Source organism: Podarcis tiliguerta, assembly GCF_965153285.1.
Source record: "Podarcis tiliguerta genome assembly, chromosome: 6".
NCBI classification, from domain to species: domain Eukaryota; kingdom Metazoa; phylum Chordata; class Lepidosauria; order Squamata; family Lacertidae; genus Podarcis; species Podarcis tiliguerta.
Window position 1 is genome coordinate 30,573,023 of NC_139539.1, and position 22,036 is coordinate 30,595,058.

The window sequence follows — 22,036 nt, forward strand, 5'->3', positions numbered from 1 at the left end:
CAGACCTCCTATGGAGGAGGCATACAAAGAAGGGCCTCAGATGATGGTCCATATCGGTTTATATGGGATGAAGTGGTACCTGAGGTTCTGGTAAAATGAGTACTCTGCTATGACCCAAAACCACAAAAGAGACACCACCACAAAGAACTCAAAAGTAGGCTGATTTTTTAAACGACTGTCTGCCATTAACAATGTAAATAAGTTATAGTCACTATTCAGCCAGGAGAAAAGATGGGGGAAAAGCAGATACTATGAAAGGTAGTTTAAATTCATGCCCTTAGTCAAGGCACAGTTTGTCTAAATCTAAATCAGTGTTTAAAAACACATAGAAAACAATGATGAACCACAGATGTTTAATTATTCTTTAACAACAGTAAGGGACAGTATGTTTTGCTGATTCACATTTACAAACATGTTGGCAAAAAGAAAACAATATCCAGTGTAATTTTTAGCCTATTTTACAGCCCTTGAGGGGGGAAAGCATTAATATAACAGCCTGTCTATGCTTCTGTCTATAAGTGCCAGGGCGAATTTTAACCATTACCTACTCTGTAGTTGGCTGCAGTGTTTAAATCTGGAAAACCTGTGCACCCAGAGGACACCCCGAAACAAATTTTAAAAGCCTTTTTTAAAGGAGCGGGGGTGTATGGCATACTAAAAATTGGTGAACACTTCCCATTTTTCAAAAGAATTATTTGTGTAAAATATAGTTGCTCTATGGTATGGCCACAAACAGAGTCAAGTCCTTAGTATGCTGCATGGATATGAGCTCTGTGTGAAACAGAGAAAATAAATTTATATAAAGATTTTTAACAGAAGCAGGCCCAAGGTAGGTACTCTGTTTCAGGCAAGTTTGGGAAGTGTCAAAAGTAGGAGATTTTCTAATCCAACATATTTACTTGGGAATAAGTTTGAGTTTGATGGGATTCGCTCCCAAATAAGTGTTTGTAGGATTCCAGTTCTAACAACCTGGCACAAAAAGTGAACAGCACTGGCCAAATTCTGAAAAAGGAGCCTTTTTGAATAGCACCCAGCTCCTCGGAAGACTCAGGCTAATCTACTTCATCAAGTGCAGCTCAGTAAGAGATAGCAAGGAGCATTCTGCACATGTCACAGTGATTGCCTGAATTCTGGATTCAGCTCAAACAACATGTTACGGGCAGCTGTGTGGATATCACCCACATGTGTCTCCCTGGCAACGTAAGGGGCGGAAAAGACACGTGACATGCTGCAATGCAGTTTCTGTAGCCACCTGCCTTATGTAAAGTAGGGAAACATGAATGCAAATTGCATCACCTATTCCTCACGTTACTAGTGAGATGTGCATGTCCACATAACATGTCGTTTGGGTCCCAGAGAATGGCTCTGTTCCGATACAAGAAATCAGAAATCCCCAAATTTCTTGGTAATTGAATTGAAAAGTAGCTAACTCTCAAAAGATAGCTAGAAAAAGGCACACTATAAAGGTGAATGGGAACTTTGGCATTACCAAATAAACCAAGCTAAAGGATCTTTTACAGCAGAACTGGCTCAAATAGGGAAACAGTAGCATACTTTGGTTCCACATAATGAGATGGAATAATCTAGTAAGAGTCACAGTGTCTGGAGATCAAAGGATAATGTGCATTCCTCTATCCATGAAGATCACATCAACCACTATCTGAGAAGTACTAATTCGGTCCGAAGACTCATCACACTGGCACAGGAAAGGCTCAAAGCACTGACTGTAAAAGACTATACAACCTGACTCAATTTTCCAAGATTCTGTCCTTGTCATTTCCATCAACTGGCCTCTTCCCAAGGAACCCAAGCCTACAAGTCTGTTCAAGGGCTTTCTGAAGGAGCGACACCCATTTCCAAAATGACGGAGAGGGCAAGGACATGGAAGGCTCCTGTTTCAGGTATGTGCCAGCAAAGTGGCAAGAGAAAGGTGTGGAAGTACTGAGGCAGCAGTCCTACTCCTACCCCTTCCCCTTAATCAGCAAGGACTCCCTGACTAGTGGAGGGGCAAAGTGGTCAGAAGACTTCAGCCTCGGTGAGAAAAATCCAACTTTCTGTGAAAGGGTGAAATGAAGTTCAGAGTGTTATGGCATTAAACTGCTCTTCTCGCTTAGCATAATTGCTCTCTTCTACCTTAAGACCACAACCTGTGTTTTTCAAACCAGAAGTACTGACTAAGGTCCTAACTAATATGGATAAGGAAATCCATGATCAGATCTGCCAATGCCTTTTTCTTTCATTTAAAAAGCAGTCACTGGTGGGGACTTAACTCTTTACTCCTCTCACTATTTGCCCAACTTAAAGTTCAGAGATGAGGGAAGAGACAGGTATTATATGGATACTGATTTTCCTACCGCACTGGACCATGCTTCTTAGCTAACAGCAGCTTTGGAAGGGCAATGCAAGTCTGGAAAGTACAATGGACATGAAGGGTTCAGCTCCAAACCAGTGCAGCCTCCCTGCAGCTTCTTTTAACCAAAGAAATAGATATCAGGAGATCTGATCAAGGAGTTCTCGTGTTATGTCTAGTTTGGCTTTGTAAGCCTGAGTGGCATATCTTGAGCTCAGTAAAAGCCTTCATGCTGATCATGTTTGCTCATAACATCTTCACAACAACTTGATACCCGATTTTAGTCTACGTTGAAGTAAGGAGGAGAAAGGCAGCAGGAGTCATAATTGACTGCAGTTTTTAACATATAGAGAAAGTTCCATTCTGGAGAAACAATCTGTAAGCTATTTACATTGCTGTGACCTAGCTTAAACTCAAGGGGACAAGGATCATTGCCATTTGAGACATCTAACCCAAACAATGAAAAAGTATATTTGAGCTTAAAAAAAAAAAAAGCTTGAAATTTAATCAGCCTCTTTCTAAGGTACTATACAGCAGGAGAAGAAAGCAACAGGCAGTCTCCCAAACTCCAGCCCATGACTGCTTTTCACTGTGGGAAAAGGTTGCTGTTAAATAGCTTGACCTTGGTTTCCAACAATGCCTTCCACTTGGTCCTTCTAATATGAACTGAGTAGTAAAAGTACTCCAGGCATGAGGAGAGTCAACCTGGAAGGGAAGCCACAGCTCATCCAGTGCTGCCAAACTGAACCTTTGGTAAGAGTGGTGTGTTTTAAGGTAGCAAAGACAGGTAGAAGAGTTGGAGAAGGATGCAGCCAGCAATTTGAATGGCAGTACTGGCTGCAGCAGGTTTGCTCCAAGGCAGGATATGTGCTATAGTAGCCTGAGACAACAACCCTTTTCCTTCTGGGGGTGAAGCTTGATTAGCGAAGTTTCCAATCTCCAGGTGGTAGAAGCGAAATCCCAGTATCTGAGAGCAGTTGGTTCCCAATAAACATTCCACTTTGAATGTGCAGTGGATTCCCAGTGTAATGCAAAGCGGTTCCAACTTTTGTGCTTTGACAATGCACTGGCTGCTGCCTCTGGCATATTGACTTCCTAGGAATCAACTGCTGCAGGTTCTTAGGAGTGCCCTCACAGCATGGTCTGAGAGTTGGCTCCCTGATGCCTCAAAACCCTTTCTAGTATGGTGACTTCATTATTATAGGGTTTCCTTGGAGACATTAGCGGCGTTGCTGGGGCGAGGAAACAGCTGTCGAAGCAACAGAAGCAACCCGAGGAACCTGGAGCCTGCAGAGGGGAAGATCCATGGCTCAAAGAAGGTAATACTGGCAAGAGATCCTTGCTCCCTTCACATGGTGTTGCCTGAAGCCAACCCTTCACACCACTCCTTTGATAAAGCTGGTGTCCAAGTGCACAATTAGCATGCGCAAGAAGGACATCTCTTTGCGAGTGTTTTCAAAGATAACTCTGGGATCATCAGATTGGCATCGCAGACAATTTGGGGCCATCACCATGGCCAAGTTGTTTACGTCCATCTTGGTTTTGCCCACATTGGTTGGCTGAGCAAAAATCTGTGAAATAAAGAAAGTGCAGCTCAAATAAACTCAAAGATACATAGATGTAAAATTCTGGAAATAGCCCAAAAGATTTAGTTGTCCCACAAAGAATCACTTACTCCTGCTAGTGTTGATACGCTGTCAACTTTAAGAAAGACTTTCATATAGGAGATCTAATTATATTATTATTGCGGGTCCTAAGACCTGCAGCCAAGACTGCCTCTGATACACATTAGAAGAAATGAAGATTGAATCTTCAGAGGGTTTTATTCAATTGTCATTCTTTCCCTAGTGGAAGGTTCTTTGATTTAGCAATGCCTTTTGTCAGTGGAGCAGAGATAGAAACATTCATTGGCTGCTACCCTTTTCTTCAGCAGCCCCCACCCCACCTCAAATCTGCTCTGGGGAGTTGGCAAGCCCTTTAGAACAGCATGGGAGGTGGCAACATGGGGAGAGGAAATACTTCAAGAGGTTCTTAATCCCTGTTCCACTGATGGAAGGCTGTGCTGGATTAAAGAGCCTTCCATCAGCGGAAGTATATCAACTGGATATAATCCAGAATATTTGCAATGCAGAGTAAAGCGAGACGTTCCAGAGTGCAGCTACCGTATGCTGCTTCAGAATGCCTGTGGCCTGTCTGCTGCTTCAGAATGATTCCTAGTCTCAGAAATGCAGTTACCTACATACCTGTAAGAAGTGGATGAGGTAACACAAAACCAATTTGTTGAGCTCAGGCAGGAGTTCCACTACTGCTACAGCAGCATCAGGGTTCTCATAGTTGCTGATACACTCCTTGTAGAATTGCTGTGGGATGACAGGCTCCTCCAGCTCCCGGTACCACAGCTTCAGCAAAGAAGCTGCAAGGGCAAGAAGGGAAAAACCAGGCACTTCCAACAACAACAGCTTAACAAATAAGGTATCTGGGTCAGAGACATCTGTCCTGAAGCAGATATTTAATTGAATAAGGGCACAACACCCCTGCTCCTCCATCTTATGCTAAACAAGACTCTGTTCTTCCCCAGAGGAAAGATAGCATCACCCAGTTCATTGAGATTTATGGTTTCAGACCTTTGAAATCGCAGGACACAAATCCGAAAGGGGCTAGGGTAGCAATGGCCTGCGGCTTCAGAAGTAGGTATTAAAAGCTTTGGTTTAGATAGGAGGGAAGAAACATAAGAACACAAGATGGATCTATCTCAGTGTACTGTGATTTGGAGTGTGACTGAAATGTTAAGGCAAGAGGGAATCTACTGGAGGGCAGAATGCTGGAAATGGAGCAGTTGGGATCTGGCACTTAAAGAAGGAAGTGGGTATGGAATGAGGGTGGGTGGGGAGGGAATGAGTTTCTTGGGTTAGGAAAAGGTCCCAAATCAAAGATCTGCTGTTTTGAAGGTTTCTAAATAAAAGTAAGTTCCTGCTATTTATGTGATTCCCATTCTCTCATGAATGAAAACAGTTATATTGTCAATCTGGGTCTACTTTCCACGGAATTGAAGGATTTGAGCACCTCCCCACAAAAGTATTAAAGGTGAGGCTGTGACGGGGGACAGGATGACAAAAAGAAAACAGGCCTTTTCAGCAGTGCAGCCTTCCTCCTGCTGGTTGGAATGTTCCCCCAGATGATTGAGTAATAATTTTTCTTGCAACAGTTGGCAAATGTGGGGGCGGGGTGTGTGTGCTGTTGTTCTGCAGAGGTCGGGATGGTGGGACCATTTTATGGTGTGATTGTACTTTTAATCTGTAAGTTGTTGTGAGACCTTTTCATAAAGTAATCAAGAAACAAACAAACCAATCTGAGCGCGAATACAGCAGCTGCGTTGTTTATCCATACCTGGTATATTGGGATCACCAACGTTGTTGGGAATTTTCCACTGATCAACCTGTAGCTTGAGTGCATTGACTTCATCAATGTCACCAGGAATTCTGAAAGCAGACACAGAGATTCATCAATAAAGACGAACTGAACAGAGGAAGCAACCAGGAACCAGAGGAACAGATGAGACTACATATTTCAGAAAGCCATGTACAGAGTTGTTTGACAAGAATGACATAGTTAGTGTTAAACAAGTAGGACACGAACCAAAATATTGCAAGTTTAGAGTGCATCTGTTTGATATTTCCCCTTAAATGGGGGGGGGGGGGTTGGGGTAGGGAGAGGGGTACTCCTACAGGCGTCTCTACCTGCTCTGCTTAAGGACCAGAAACCTTGGCTCTTCTCCTTGAGTCTTTCGATTCCAGCTGGTCATTACAAGAACTCTATCAACTAAGAAATAGTGCCAGAGCTTGCTTTTTCCCTCTTATCTCCCAAACTCTTTTCCTTTCAGGTCATGACTTTTATAAACTTTTAGACTAAGCCTCAAGGCATCATTATCATCAACATTTGTAAACTGTTCTGGGAGCCTTTTATGGCAGAAGAATGTGATTTAAAAATGCTATAAACAAACAGACCAAGCCGCAATATTTGGGGGGTCTCATTAATCTACTAATTCCTCCCTCTTGAGCATGGTGGCTGTGGCTAAATGAAGAGTTATGTTCTGAGAATGAGTATTTAATTAATATAGAGGATTCATTTTTAAACAGTTTTTGCCAAAACAATGGCCTTATTGGTATGGTAGACATGTTGGAGGCATGTTACATTTCTAAAAACGCCTTTATCAGCAGCAGCCCTAGTATGAGGATACAAACTACCACAATGAGACTTCCTTCCTTCAACTATGATGCAGATGTCAGCACTGCCATAAATCAAGCTCTGGCTCTAAATGGTTTAAACAAGCTAAGCAGCTAAAAACACAGCCCCTTCCCCATGTTATGCAAGAGAAGTTTCTTTACAACTTTTCAACTTGTGGTCTACGGGGCCCGCCCAGTTTTTTTGTAGTGGCTTCTTCATTCTATAAATATTTTTATTTTTATTAGTTGTTTCCAGATGCAATTCCTTGTCCTTGATTTTCAGAACAAAGTGCAAAAACAAAGTAAATTCCCCACTCTCAAGGCCCTAGATTAAGTAGTATCTATACTGTGTCGGGGGGGGGGGGTGAACCGTGGCAATTCCTCTTTCCACCCTAGCTAACTCTGACAAAGTTAGCAATGGCTAAATGGCCTTCACAAACACAGTGATATTCTAGGAAAGGAGGAGATTAAATCACAGAAAACATGCACAGCTGATGCACATGTACCACAGTTCTCTCCCCACCCCCAATACAAAATATGCAGATGGGTAGATTAGAGATTTTAGCCTCAGGTTTTAGGAGCGAGTTCATATGTACTAGCATAAGGCTATTTGTTTGGAAGCAACTGAGAAGGTGGCACGAGTCCCTGGAGACCTCATAAATCTTTTGCTGTGGTTTGAAAGCTGCTTCCTCTCCTAAAACTGTAAAAATGAGGCTTGAGAGGATGCAGTTCCACTAGGGCAAGGAGCAGAAATGCCATGCATCTCCAACTATACAGTAATCAATCCTTTATGTAGCTCCGGTCAGCCAACCTCACCTGAATATTCCCTCAGTCTGTTCTCCCCCCAGTTCCAAAACTTGCTGAGACAGCTGTGTTTGTACCCAAGGTAGCTTGTTATCAGGATACATGTCCTGCTGCCGTAACATGATTTCCTCCAGAGAACTGCCAAACAGTGAAGGTGTTACAATAGCATTCTTGGCATGTATTATCTCTTCAATTGTAGGCTTCCGGAGACCCTATAAGCAAAAAAGGAAAAGGAAAAGGATGGAAAACAACGATGAACAGATTTGCATAAGGAACAATCACATGCTCCTTTGTATTTGCTCTGAATTTTTAAAAATAATTATCTATGTCAGAATCTGTGTGGATGAGCATGTTAGCTGTGGCCTGTTTGTGCTGTATGCAGCACCCATGGGGCGGAAGGGGGGGGGAGAGGATGCATATTCACAATTAAGCCACAGGTACCGTATTTTTTGCTCTATAAGACTCACTTTTTCCCTCCTAAAAAGTAAGGGGAAATGTGTGTGCGTCTTACGGAGCGAATGCAGGTTGCGCAGCTATCCCAGAAGCCGGAACAGCAAGAGGGATCGCTGCTTTCGACGCGCAGCGATCCCTCTTTTTGTTCTGGCTTCTGAGATTCAGAATATTTTTTTTCTTGTTTTCCTTCTCCAAAAACTAGGTGCGTCTTATGTTCTGGTGCATCTTATAGAGCGAAAAATACGGTAGTTTATGTAGTGTCCTCCAGATTTTGGATTCTGATGCCGATCAGCTCTAGCAAGCATGAGCAATGGAAGTTGTAGTTCAGCAACATCTGGAGGGCACCATGTTGCTCTCCCTTGGCTTAGTGTGACATGCTAACCAGCCTACCCACTTCTCCACTGGGGGAAAAAGCTGCAGTGGGGGCATAGAGACTCAATATGATGACTGTGTCACACACTGGAAGCTGCCTTACACGAAATCAGACCATTGATCCATTGAGCTCATTATTTCTACACTGAGTTGGCAGCAGTTCTCCATAGCTTCAGACAGGAGTCTTTCTCAACCCTACCTAGAGATGCCAGCAGAGATAAGATTGGGAGTGTCTCCATGCATCTGCCACTGAGCTAATGCACTTTCCCAAGAAAAGCACTTCTAAAATGATACACATTTTTAAATGGTCATAGCAGAAAAACTGTGTGTCCATGGAGCTGTCATCCTAGTATTATTCCTCTGTAAATGTAATTCTGGCCTTCAATTGCTGCTGATAGGTTAGTGGAGCGTGCACTCATATTAGCTATTTATTCATCGTTTTTGCAAACGTAAGGTAATGGAACATTTCCAATCCAGACAAGAACTTGTATAATTCCTCTATGGTACTTTGATGTCATGATGTAACAGGAAGAATTCAGCCTCACAGTGCGCACATGACTCAGTCAGATGATCACATCTATGCCAGGCAAGAGTAGGCCATTTTCCCAGTAATAATAAATATGCTGAAAATGTCTGCATCATAATGAAATTGATCTCAAAAACCGTGAGTGCTAGAAATTCATTCTTCACTTTGGAAAAAATAAGGAGATTTCTAGAACTCACATAAGTGTTTTACTATATGTGACCTTGCTCACCCAATCCTGCACCATGTGTTTTATAAGTACAATTCCAAGGCCCCCTATCATAATTCTGATTACCAGGTCATCTTCCCACCCATTTGTTGTATGAATATTCAAGACCTATGAAAATGAAGATTTCATTTTATTTTGTCTTTCCACTGAATTTTTCTGTCTTAAAAAAGGAAAAGTAGAAGATTTCAGGCATATCATTCCCACACCTACCACTGACTTTTCCATTAATGTCTGCAGCTTTCCAATCTATGCTTCTGATCACCATCAAAATAATGCCAAAGGGGCAAGAGAACAATTCACTTAAACTACTAGATGAGAATATGACACTGACTCACCTTTTTGCCTCCAGTGACTGCAACTTTTTGCAGCTTCCGGTAGCAGTATCTGGCATAAGTGCTGATAGGCAGACCTAACAAATGGAAATAAATAAAATGGGAGTTTTAGAATAGTTGTGGAGAACTTCAGAGAAAATGGCCCCAGAGCACAAATGTTTGTATTCTCCCTAACTGACCCTCAAGCTTATCCTTCTGAGCAAGTGATAAAATAAGTGCTATAAAGGCCTTATTACTGTTTTACTGTGCAATAAATGTGCACTTGTTGTGGCAGATCTAGATATCCTTTCTCAAGATAGCACTTCTGCCGCAGGGTTATTTCATTAGCCTGGCACTCAGAATAGTCTTCCCCTCCAACTATCACATCCATTGCAGTTTGGAGTGCTGTGAGAAATGTAATTGAATTGGGGTCAAGTGGTACAACTCCTTAAAGTCCATGGCATTTTGCGAATTTTTATTTTTTAAAAGGGATTTTTTTCCCAGTGCAGGAAAACACATACAGTATTCTAGAAGGGAGAAAAGTTCTGATGAACATCAGAAAGGCAATATTTTCCCCATAGCAATGTTCTACATTTTGTGAACCTTTACCCATCAAAAACACATATAATACTAAGCTGTATGTGCTTTTTCTCTAGCACTAGTGCTTAGACGTCCCCTGCTTAAAGCAAAAACAAAGCAATGAACAGATCACTTTGTCCCACACTTTGTAGGACTAATCTTAGTTTCTGACAGACTTTAGTATAAAATGTCATTTGGCCACTGTCTGGAAAAGCACTCAGAGGGAGCTGCTAGACTGAGGTGTCTGTGGGAAATGAGTTGAACAGGTCTTACAAACTGCATGTGCCGTTCTGCCTCCTAACATGAGATAATATAGATTTGCATGATTTCACTTTTGCATACATGCTTCACAGTCTCATATAGGCACATAAAGCTAGAAATGGCAACCCTCTAATTTCTTTGGATTATTACCCCACCTCCTGCTGCTATTCAAAATGGCATACAAAAGCCCTCTGGTGCTGCAGTCCTGAATGTAACAAAGTACAGATGCATTCTCTTTCCTGAAATGCCCTCACTTAATCATGTTTTCTGACAAGTCTGGGGTCCAGGTGACAAAGAATGCTCTTCTGGGAATACAGAAAAGGGCATGGTGAATGGACAAATTACTCTGGGCATCTTCTGGCTTCAGATAATGGAACCAGCCGGGTTCTGTCATCACATATATTGAGGAACACCTCCTAGTGCATTCTTAATCCTTGATGGAAATCAAAGCTCCAGACCCCTAAATTACTTTGCCAGATCAAGTCCAATTAATTTCAGTGAAACTTGAGCTTGGGCTGACATAGTGTTTTGGGGATGAGTGCTGAGGGAGCACCAGTACAATTCTGGAGCAGGTAAGCAGCTCCATGTGTGAGAGGCCTTCTTACTGCCCTGTGCTTCCAGAAACAGGGTCATCCTAAACTAGCCAAAATGAGGTACCCTGGGCAATATTAAAGCAAATCACTGAAGGTCAACACTGAATTATTTGGGATTAGAAAAACATAAATGAATTGTGAAGAGCTCCAAAAGGACCTCTCCAAATTGAGTAATTTGGAGGCAATAAAATGACAGAAGTAGTTCAACATAAAAATCAAATGCACAGTTTCAGATAATGTAATTCTCCTATGAGGAGAACCGTTTTAGTTTAGTTGAGGGCTTTTTAATTTAGAGAAAAGACATGTAAGGGAAGGGGGGGGGGACACATAGAGAGATATAAAACTGCATTGTGTGAGGAAAATGAATAGGGTATTTCTTCCTCTCTTATAACTAGTAGCCATGAACATTAAGTGAAGCTGAACATTCAAAACAAACAGAAGTACTTATTCACACAGTGCATAGGTAATCTATGGAGTTCTCTATCACAAGATGTGGTGATGGCCACCACCTTAAAAGAGGATTAAACAAATTCATGGACGATAAGGCTGCCAATGACTAGTCATGATGGATGTGTGCTACCGTGAGGATCAGGGGCAACATGTCTCTGAATACCAAAGGAACACAGAACACAGGAAGCTAACTCATAGCGAGGGCACCATTGCTCCATCTACCTCAGTGTTGTCCTAATTTCAGACAGGAGGCTTATCCAGCCCTCTCTAAATTGAAAAGGAACTCTTTAGCTGCTAGGTAAGATGGGAATGCAGTGCTGCCTGTCTACACTGAATCCAATGAATCCATCTCAGGACTTTTGCTATCAAAGTTCTCAGACTAGAAGAGAAGGGAAGGAAGCCCACCCATCTACCATAAATGTAGGGTACAAATATAGCTAAATAAAGGTTTCTCCTAAACCCTGCAGTTGAAAGTCAATTATTAACTAATCCCATTTGAATGGAGGGATCCAGTTTGCTCTGTGAAAGTAAGATGGCAACACATCTTTATTTGGAAACACATTCTACTGAAATCAATTGGACTTTAAGTGTGGTTAAGATGTGCTGTTAATCATTAAATACTGCTCTATCAAGTGTTGCATACAAATTTTTATCAGTAGCCATTTTGCAATTTCCTCCATTCCCAAAATGTTGATGCTTGTACAATTCCTGGGTCTTATCTTTCTACAATAAAGCCCGTACAACTATATTTGAGGTCAATGGCACACAAACACAGACATGTGTAGTTGTGTCTCCTCTATTATTAGCCCTCCTCATAATTCAGTTATTTTTACCTTCATCCTCTGTATTTTGCTTCCTCTTTTTCCTGGATTTTGAGTTCTTTTTGTTTTTCATATCCAGAAGCTCCTTAATGCGCTGGGTAACTGAAAATCCAAAGCATCGTTGATTGAGTGATGGCAAAAACATTAAATGCTCACTGCCCTGTTTTTACTCAGCCATGGCAGAAGAGGGGCCTGTATTTATTGAATTCACACATCACAAAATCAGCTCTATCCATCTCCTTTTCATTGCATGTCAAGATCAGTTTTCATTACAAACATCAAGATCGGTTTAACAATGAATCTAAGAAGACGGAAGTTCAGATTCTAAAAAAATCTTTTTCGGTTTATTAATTTGATTAAAAATCAGCTGGAATGTTTACCATTCATGGATGGAAACTTTTCAGGATTATGGCTGCTGATGGGGTTATATCTGATGCTAGGGACAAAAAAAGGGGTCTCATTTCTTACTAATGAAGTCTCCTAACCAATTATTTTCTTTCAGCAACCTTCAGAATAGTGTACTTGGAATAAAACCATTGCACTGAATGCTTTCTCTTCACTTTCTAAAGCATTTAACATGATATAGAGCAAAAGTTATTGAACCGGGTTAACCCAACTCCCCAAATGTATATCTTGACAAACAGAGCAACATGAAAGACATTTGCCCATTTACTCTGAGTGAGCTTGCCAGCTGTGATCTAAAAAAAATGTGATACATCTGATGCAATTATTTATGTCACTGTTTTTTCCATCTACTTAATTATGTCAGCCTTCCCTTAGAATTCTTATAATAGCTTATCACCAAGTTCTAAAGGAACATTCCAAATTGCTGCCCCCCCAAAAGAGGCTAGATATTTTCACTCAAAGGAACAAACTCAATGGGAGCAGATCAACACCTTAAAATAGCAGAAATGATTTTCTTCTTAGTTGTTTTCCAAGGCTGGAGTGGAGAGAGAAATCTGCTTTGTAATTGTTATTGTTATAATTTGGCTATTATTGGGGTTCATTGCAAAACTAATAAAAAACTTTTTGTTGTAACACCAGCTCTATTTTCCTTTCTAGCAAAGAAATAGCTGTTGCTTTTAATCCTGCTGCATTCTTTTGAGCTCCTTTACTATCAGAATGTACTGAGCATTGTTATTACTTTTCACTTACAGTACCTAATCTATTAAAAATTACATAGTGTCCTATAGATAATAATTCTAAAACTTCCTTTTCCCTAAATCTGGAAATGAAACGGTTGCCTACTCCTGCTGAACAGGATCTTTACATAATTTAATTTGCTATTGTGCTGCAATGTAGTCCACCCTTATTAGATAAGGCACTTACTATTTTCATCATTGACCTGGTTGAGATGACGATAGATATAGCCTTCTAGATAAGACTGGAACTTGGGTGATGGGGAGAAAAAGGCCAGGCTGATGGCCATGAGTTCCCAGCCCCATGCCAGGCTTCGGTAGCACATATTGTCTGTTGTTTGTCTAATCAGTTGTATGTACAGCTCATCCCGCAAACCTTGAATGCTCCAGCACTTGGCAACGGTGATCAAAGCCACATGATCCCTGTCCATCCGAGCCTGGCGGTCACCCATGTAGATTTGCACCAGTTTAAATATTTCACAAGCTTCCTTTTTAATGGTGTGGTTGCTGGTGATGAGCATTGGCTTTTTGATGGAGCCACCGTTCCAGGAGAGCATGTTGGCAATGGAGAGCCTTCGGCGGAAGATGCCCTGAGTGTGCATATTTAGGTTTTTCGAGGCCCAGTCGGCCATGCTGCTTTGAGAGATAGGCTTTCGTATGGTGTGGAAGGGAAACTGATACCCCATGTTGGTGCCAGGCTGGTCATTATTTTCTTGCTGGGAATCAGTCCTTATTGTTCCAGGCTGCAATGGAGAACAGAAAGAAAGTAGTTAAAAAAAAAAAAAAGCTGAGGTACTCATATTTCCCTGAGCAGAACAGCTAACTATAGTCACTTCCAAAAGAGGGGGCAGTCATTCTATGAGTCCCAGTGTCTACTGACAACTTGAGAAGCTCTCTCTCTCCCTCTCCCTCCCCCTCCACTATCTCCTTGTTTCAATGTCTGAAACTTCAACTCAAACCCACCCCTTTCACACCCTTCTAATTCGGTTTCTGATTTTGTAATATGAGGCCTTTCTTCGTATGTCCCCTCAGAGGGAAGTGGCAAAATAAGAACAGGCCTTTTCAGTGGTGGCTCCTCAAAAATGGAATGCTCTCTTCAGAAATACACATCTTAGGCCATCCTTATCAATGTTTAGATGCTAGGCAAGGATGTTTACTCAGGCATTTGGCTCTTAATTGGGGTCATAGGATATGATACTCTTTTAGTAGGGTTGAATACGATTCTTTCTATTTACTCAATTCATGTTCACTTATCTTTCCTGGTGCATTTTAAATGTTGTGTACACATGCTTTTATATAATTGTACTTTGCTTTGACACATTTTTGTAGTAAGCAACAAATAAATGCAGTAATAATAGTTATTGTTGTTACTGTTACTACAGAAGCTCCAGTTTTCATTGAACAACATCTTCCTTACATATTTGTTTCTGTAAGAAGGCAGGGAAAAATATGGAGCCCTATTACTGGTAATTTTGTTTATTTTGTTCCTTATGAGGTGCAATGATCTCTGTTCTCTGTCACAAAAGAACAGCTGGGGAGATCTGGGTGCTCACAGATGAACAACAGCCTCAGGGATGGGTCCAGGAGGACAGCTGTCCCTTGTGCTATTGACAGGTTTGTCATGCTGGATTCTCTTAGTTGTTGCCTCAGTGCATTCGGCTATAGGGGAAACCTGTAAGGAGTCCTCCAGAAGTAGAATTTTTCAATACTGTCAGCTCATTCTAAAAATTATTAACACCATGAACTTTTTTTTTTTACTTTTCAAAATCGAATTGTGGATTTTTTTATTTGCTTTTTAGCTCAGAGCATTTAACATTTCAAAGTATTGCTGTAGAAGGACAAAATACCATAGCTTTATTTTGTTTTTTAAACTACCCTGCGTTGAATTGTTTTAAGACATAGAGCTTGTTAAAAAGCACCAACTAAATATCTTATGTGTTATAAAGCATGGAAGTTGCAAAGTAGCCTCCACAAAGAGCTGAAATGGGCTTGTGGAAAAGCAGGGAGGTGTCTTCACAGCTTGTTTGCGTGGTGACAACAGCTAGAGGGAAAATGGAGGGGAGGAAGCTCCATTTCAGACTTTGGAGGTAGCTAGGAAGAATATAATGTCTTCCAGAAGCTAAGTGTCAGATGACTGGTCTACAGTGAAGGGTATGCTACAGAATGGGAGAAAACCTGTCTGGGGGGTGGGAGGGTCAGGATCTACAGATTCCCTAGTCACAGGTTCTAACCCTTTAGGTTAAAGCAGCAAACCAGGTAATATAAGAATGATGATTCCAGGTTTGTCCAAACATATAAATAAAACACTTTCCAAAAATTCTCTAAAGATGACATTGTTGTCCTAATTGTTAAGTTTTTACAGGATATGACAAATACGATACAGATATCGTATAATGTACACACACACACACACACACACGATAGAATTATAGAGTCTGGGAAAGATCTAAAGGTTATCCAGTTCATCCCCCTGCTGATGCGTTTCTGCAGGTGACCATCCAGTCCCTAACAAAGTCTACCTCCTTCTGAGGCAGTCTGTTCCACTGCTGAATGAGTGGCATGAGGCGTGGAGTCAAGAGGGAATTTCAGGTCCCACTAACTGCTTCAGAAGTGGAGCAAGGAGAAGTGGCTCATGGCTCCTTTAGGAATGTAGACTTTTTGTTGGCTATCCTGACAGATTTATATAGCAACATCTCTTCTAAAGCAATTTTAAGAGGGCCCAAATGATTTGATAATTAGTGACACCCTTTTAAACGTAACCCCACCACAGGTGCCCCAAAACTCTCCAACCCACCACCACTTGGCCAATTGCATCCAAAGGCTTCATCAACTCCATTTCCACAAAATGCCTTGCTGCCTGATAAGAGAAGATTGTCAATAAAAGAATACCTGGGATGGTATCTGTGCTGATTCAGACGAAGACATATTTATCTGACTGGACGCATTCTTTTCTAAAGAATCTATTTTTTCGTAGGTTCTCTTCTGCCTCACGGTGTCTTGCTGTAATGCTGGATCATTTGAGAGGCTCCCTCTACTGTCCATGCGAGGTCTGTATAATGACCTGTTACTAGAAGTCACATCATCTCTTGAGCTCCTGCTATTACATTTTTTCAAGCGCTCCGACTGAAACTTAATTTTGTTACCCTCTGGCAAACTAGCATTTTCCAGCATTTCTGCATCTAAGCTACCTTTACTTCCTCTGCAGGCTGCTGATCGATTCACCACAGCACGCATTTCTGCAATCAGCTTGTCATTCAGAGCACTGAGTTCACTGTTGCTACCCACAGAGCCAGGTCTTCCCTGGCCAGGAGCCTGTCGCCTTCCTTTTCTCTTTCTCAGGCTTGGAGAAGGTCCTGTTGAATAGCCAGAGTCTTGCTGACTTATAACTGTAGGATACTCTTGAACCTGAAGACTGTTTTGCCGACTGTGGTGGGCCTCCATATTTTTGAGAACGTTTGCCTCCAAGATTTTCCAAGAGTGTTTGAAGCTGTCCCTGGAACTAAGCTGCCCTAGCTGTGGTTTAGCAACGCCATCAACTATCACACCTGCAGAGTTGGGATTTCTAGATGATTGGTCAACATTGACCATATGTTTAATATATTCTCTTCCAACAGGGCTGTACTCTGTTGCAGATGGATTTCTCACATGCTTTTTTCCAGCTTGGTGCTGCTGCATACTTGGATGCTGTAATAATTTAACTGGTTGGGGTTTCTTATTTAAGCTGTTGCTTGGCGACATTTGTGGAGTTGTCCCATTCACATTTACACTCCCAGTGTCCATATCTACAGGGGGCTCATCATAAATTGGGGAATCAATTGATGGCTCATCATATATTGGTGCTGGAGAAGCATACTTGGGAGATGAAGGCTGTGATGTTTGTGTCTGACTTCCTGAAGGACTACTGAGCCCATTAGTTAACACCAGACAAAACCCTCCATTCTCCGTCTTCTTAATCTGCATTGACTGTTTTGTTTCTGCTGAAGCTGCTGGTTTCTGCATTGCTGGATTTGGGGTTATAGCCTGAGGTTGGGCATATATAACTTGTTTTGCATGCAGAGATTTCTGGCTGCTGGTTTCCGCGCTGTTCTGCATCTGAAGCGAATTGCTCGAGGTGGAATTAACTTGTCTCAGGCTGTTGACTTTGACCAGCATGGCTGCTTTAGTCCCTGGTAAAGGCTGCCACCGGGTAGGGGTGTCTCTGTATGGGGAAAATAAAGCATTTAGGAAAATAAAGCCAAAAATGCAGTACTACCTTCAAGTGTAAAATACAGTCAAAAGTTTTATCTAAATATCCATCTGGACCTCCAGTGAAGAGGAGCTTAGGTTGGGTATGCATGCATCAGCCATGGAGCAGGATGGTATGTCTATGGAATGATATGTGGGCAGAGATCTACTGCTGGTGGTGCTTCTGTCAGGAGTAGGCCCCCAAACAGTGCGTTTCTGAGATGTTTTGGTGAGTGGCCTTGAACCAAATGGCTTCAACGATTCTTATTTGCTCTGAGAGGCCCTAGGATTGAGAGCCCCATCATCTATGCCAGCCTGGAGGTTAATCCTGCTCCCCAGGATACAAACACTTAGTATTGTTCTATCCACAATTATTGTATTAGGAACAACTTCCATATCAAACCATTGTGCAGGCATTTCCTTTGTTTCTATCGGAGCTATTCAAGTTAGTAATGGAAAAATAATAAATCATACCTGCAACAGGAAAATGCTGCTCTCAGGGAGTCTGTCCCCTATCCCTTGGAGAAGCCCTCCCCTGTTTAACTCCATAGGACACCGGACATTAATTTTTCAACATCCAAACATATGGTCTCTACAGTGCTACTTTTCAGTTGTGAGTAAAGATCATATTTTTGTTGTCTGCTGATTTCTGTTGAGTCTTGAGGGAAAGGAAGACTTTGTCCCATTCAGCAAAGAAAAAACCTGTGGGCTTAAATTTTTAGCAGTGTCCTCCCTTGCTCTTCTAATGAATGCTGAGGAATCTAGAAGTTCAACACCTGTTTGTTTCCCCTTGTATGCATTTTACTTCTACACTGTAACAGCAGTCATTTCTTTTCTTTTTATGTCATCTAGGAACTACAATAAACGATGGGCTCTAATGAGCAAACCTTTAAGAATAAGAGTTTGCTTATTTTTCCTCTTCCTTCCCCATCTCTATTAGATTCTACAGCTTGTGAGCAGGGCAGGTTTTCCTTAAAAAAACGAAAAACTTTATTTAACACCTAGTAAACCTCAGGTCTAGACAGCATCTTAAAAAGCAGAGACATCACCTTGCCAACAAAGGTCCGTATAGTTAAAGCTATGGTTTTCCCAGTACAGTGGTGCCCCGCAAGATGAATGCCTCGCAAGACGGAAAACCCGCAAGACGAAAGGGTTTTCCGTTTTCAGAGGTGCTTCGCAAGACGAATTTCCCTATGGGCTTGCTTCGCAAGACGAAAATGTCTTGCGATTTTTGAGGGGTTTTTTCGCTCCTCAACCCCTTTTTCTAAAGCGCTAAGCTGCTAATAGCCTTTTAGCAGCTAATCCGCTAATCCCTTAAGCCTTTAATAGCCGTTAATAGCCCTTAAACTGCTAATAGCGCTAATCAGCTAATGGGCTTGCTTCGCAAGACGAAAAAACCGCAAGACGAAGAGACTCGCAGAACGGATTATTTTCGTCTTGCGAGGCACCACTGTAGTGATGTATGGAAGTGAGAGCTGGACCATGCTTTTGAATTATGGTGCTGGAGGAGACTCTTGAGAGTCCCATGGACTGCAAGAAGATCAAACGTATCCATTCTTAAGGAAATCAGCCCTGGGTGCTCACTGGAAGGACAGATCCTGAAGCTGAGACTCCAATACTTTGGCCACCTCATGAGAAGAGAAGACTCCCTGGAAAAGACCCTGATGTTGCGAAAGATGGAGGGCACAAGGAGAAGGGGATGACAGAGGACGAGATGGTTGGATAGTGTTCTCGAAGCTACCAGCATGAGTTTGACCAAACTGTGGGAGGCAGTGGAAGACAGGAGTGCCTGGCGTGCTCTGGTCCATGGGGTCACGAAGAGTCGGACATGACTAAACGACTAAACAACAACAAACCTCAGGTCCTTTAGAAATATTATATAAGTGAATTTGATTTTAAACATGAACATCTTACTAATGTCAGTAGGCTGGATTCAACTACCCCTTTTCCGCTAGCAGAAGCCAATATAAAGACTCCCACTAGCGTAACTGGGCTTTCCTCCCCAAATCCACTCTGGAGGATAGGGAAAACCCACAGAACGGTGCATTTGGTGGGGTGGAGAAGGGCAAACAGAAATGCTTGTGCTGACATAATGATTGGCTTAGCTGCACTCCACTGATTTCCACCCACATAATTTGCATATATTCAGAGTTGCCTTTAAAGTTCCTGGAACTGAATGTGTCACTCCCCAAGGGCAAATGTCAGGGTGACATTTCTATAAGTTTTGAAAGGAGGAGGAAAACAAATGAAACAAAAAGTAGAAATAGCAACCATTTAAATGCTATCATGCCTCATCGCTACAGAGGATCTGGCTGCTTTCTCATATTGTGGGATTATTCTTGCTTATGAGAAGGTTTTTTATGCTGCTCCTCCCAGCATAGTAAATAAATGAGTTCTCGTTCAAATGAGTCTTAGGATTCGATCCAGGTCCATATGCAGTTCCACACTACTAGTATGAACTCCGGAAAATCATGTGTTGTAACAGTCATGCAACTCACCACCAATTTATTTGCCCAGGCAATTAGCACTTGCCCATCTTCTCACCAAATCCAGAGAATTGCATTACAACCCCCAAATTCCTAAATGTAGGGATGGCTGTCAACTTGGATGGCTTAAAAGAGGATAAGACAAATTCATGGTGAATAAGGCTACCATGAAGGATAATGGCTATTGATATGTTTTACCTCCACAGTTGGGGGCAACATGAATACTAGCTGATAGTAATCATAAGTGCCACCAGTGGTGTTGTATGCAGGTTTCTGCTTGAAAGCTTCCCATAGGCATCTGGTTAGACATTGTGAGAGCAGGATGCTGGACTAGATGTTGCCTTTGGTTTGATCCAACGGCACTCTTACGTTCTTATGAGATAGAAAGAGTAAGAGGAGGACAAAGACTGCCATCTGGATAGAAACTTCTGCTGTTATTTTCCAAGTGGAGGAAACAAAACAGCATTCTCTCTATCTTGTTAAGAATACAGAGTCCAGAGTGACAAGACTAGCATTTCAGGGAAATACAGTGGTATCTCAGGTTAAGAACTTAATTCGTTCCAGAGGTCTGTTCTTAACTTGAAACTGCTCTTAACCTGAAGCACCAGTTTAGCTCATGGGGCCTCCCGCTGCTGCTGCGCCACCGGAGCACGATTTCTGTTCTCATCCTGAAGCAAAGTTCTTAACCCGAGGTACTATTTCTGGGTTAGCGGAGTCTGTAACCTGAAGCGTATGGAACCTCATGTTATGTACTGTCCTCTTTGGGAACACTTCGGGTTATGAGCTCCCGGTTGCGAACTTTCCCCAGGGATGCGAGTAGACAGGAGGCGCCATTAGCGAAAGCGTACCTTGGGTTATGAACGGTCTGGGCTTAAGAACGGACCTCCGGAATGAATTAAGTTCATAACTGGAGGTACCACTGTACAGCACTGTTGTATGACAGCTGGGGTGGGGACATAATCTGGGCAGGTGAGCAGAGCAGGTGTCAGGCAGAACACTTGTATGCAAATATCAGACGGCATCAACTAAAGCTAATGAACAGTTTCCTTCTATTTCCTATTACCAAACAGTTGCCAATACAAGAGCCAGCACGACCAGGAAATGTTAGTCTATTCTTCAATTTTTGCCTATGTGAAAGCTTTATTCCGAATTCATCAGTCCGCAGCATGAAATGCAGTCTGGTTAACCTACAAAATGTTTTCATTTCTGTTTCCAGTTAATTATAGCTTTTGTGTGGTTGCTTAGGCCTTATGGTTGTAGTCTTGAGTTAAGCTACCTGCAATAAGACTCACCACAGAATAACCAAACTATATCATATATACTAGGAGCGAACTCAATTATCCGAGTGCCGTTCCACGGCACCACCCACCCACAAAATATTCCAAAACAGTCCAACAAGGGTGGAGCATGCTCAGTGGTGATGGAATGCTGGCTGGTTGTTGTGGGGGGAGGGAATAGAGTAGTTGGGCAACACTTCACACTGCAACATCTTATTGCAGATTGCACTTGTAAATATGTAACACTAACCCGCCTCTAAATCAGTTTTCTGCCCAACCAAGCAGGGGTTGCTCATACAAAGTTTACTGGAACTTATGCCAGACTCAAAGTGGGTCAAATCTCTCTGGATGAAGACTGAGTAATTTAATGAATTAATTGCATCAGTTAGTTAACCAAGCGGTCTTTTGATGAAGCAGCAGAGTTTAAATTTGGTTGAATACCTGGTACATTTTATTATATACTGCTTTTTGTATAAAGTACTGAGGGAACAATACTTGGAACAAATTTTTGGGAGATATGTAGAGAGGTCCTTCCAAGAGGCTATAAACTTTCCGCTCTGTAGCCAAGACAGACACGTTACTGTAAAGACTGCATGTTTTTTAACCCTAGTAATTGATGATAGGAGAAATTTTTTAAAGGAGAATATCAGTCTTGCCAGAGATATTCAGAATTTTAAGTTTGTTACTGTTTTTATTTTATTCAGATTTACTGACTTTGATTTATTTGAATATGTGTTAAAATAGGGGCTACTTTTTCATGGTAAACACTGACTTCCCTGTGAATTTTAGAATCTTACATTTGTTTATGTTGCACAATATATATATTTTATTTGGAACTCTATCAGTTTTGTTGACTTGTGTTACTTCCATATGGCTATGTACTTCTCTTTGTTAAACCCTCTTGCTTTGTGATGGTCTGATGACAAATGAATCCAAGTGGC

General features: G+C 41.8%; 1 protein-coding gene and 1 long non-coding RNA gene across 13 annotated transcripts in view; one reads left to right on the forward strand and one right to left on the reverse strand.

Annotated features, from left to right (window-relative positions):
• Positions 1 to 336: 336 nt before the first annotated feature.
• The window catches only part of LOC310679175 (rho GTPase-activating protein 39-like), an 81,403-nt gene continuing 59,703 nt past the window's right edge, over positions 337 to 22,036 (reverse strand). For 8 of the 12 annotated variants that reach the window (XM_083443970.1, XM_083443972.1, XM_083443975.1 and 5 more), the window contains 8 exons: positions 15,998 to 17,306; positions 13,299 to 13,851; positions 11,982 to 12,071; positions 9,290 to 9,363; positions 7,390 to 7,589; positions 5,738 to 5,829; positions 4,594 to 4,763; positions 337 to 3,921 (listed from right to left, as the gene is read on the reverse strand). In XM_083443970.1, coding sequence (XP_083300096.1) covers positions 3,727 to 3,921; positions 4,594 to 4,763; positions 5,738 to 5,829; positions 7,390 to 7,589; positions 9,290 to 9,363; positions 11,982 to 12,071; positions 13,299 to 13,851; positions 15,998 to 17,306 — 2,683 coding nt within the window. In that variant the 3' untranslated portion in view covers positions 337 to 3,726. Of the gene's footprint in view, positions 3,922 to 4,593; positions 4,764 to 5,737; positions 5,830 to 7,389; positions 7,590 to 9,289; positions 9,364 to 11,981; positions 12,072 to 13,298; positions 13,852 to 15,997; positions 18,343 to 19,188; positions 19,295 to 22,036 lie in introns of those variants that run through there. The other 4 variants (XM_083443967.1, XM_083443966.1, XM_083443969.1 and 1 more) reach the window with 2 other exon arrangements.
• LOC310679243 lies at positions 4,772 to 21,926 on the forward strand. The gene is made up of 3 exons (XR_014512177.1): positions 4,772 to 5,212; positions 14,491 to 14,574; positions 20,889 to 21,926. It is a non-coding gene; the product is annotated as an uncharacterized lncRNA (long non-coding RNA).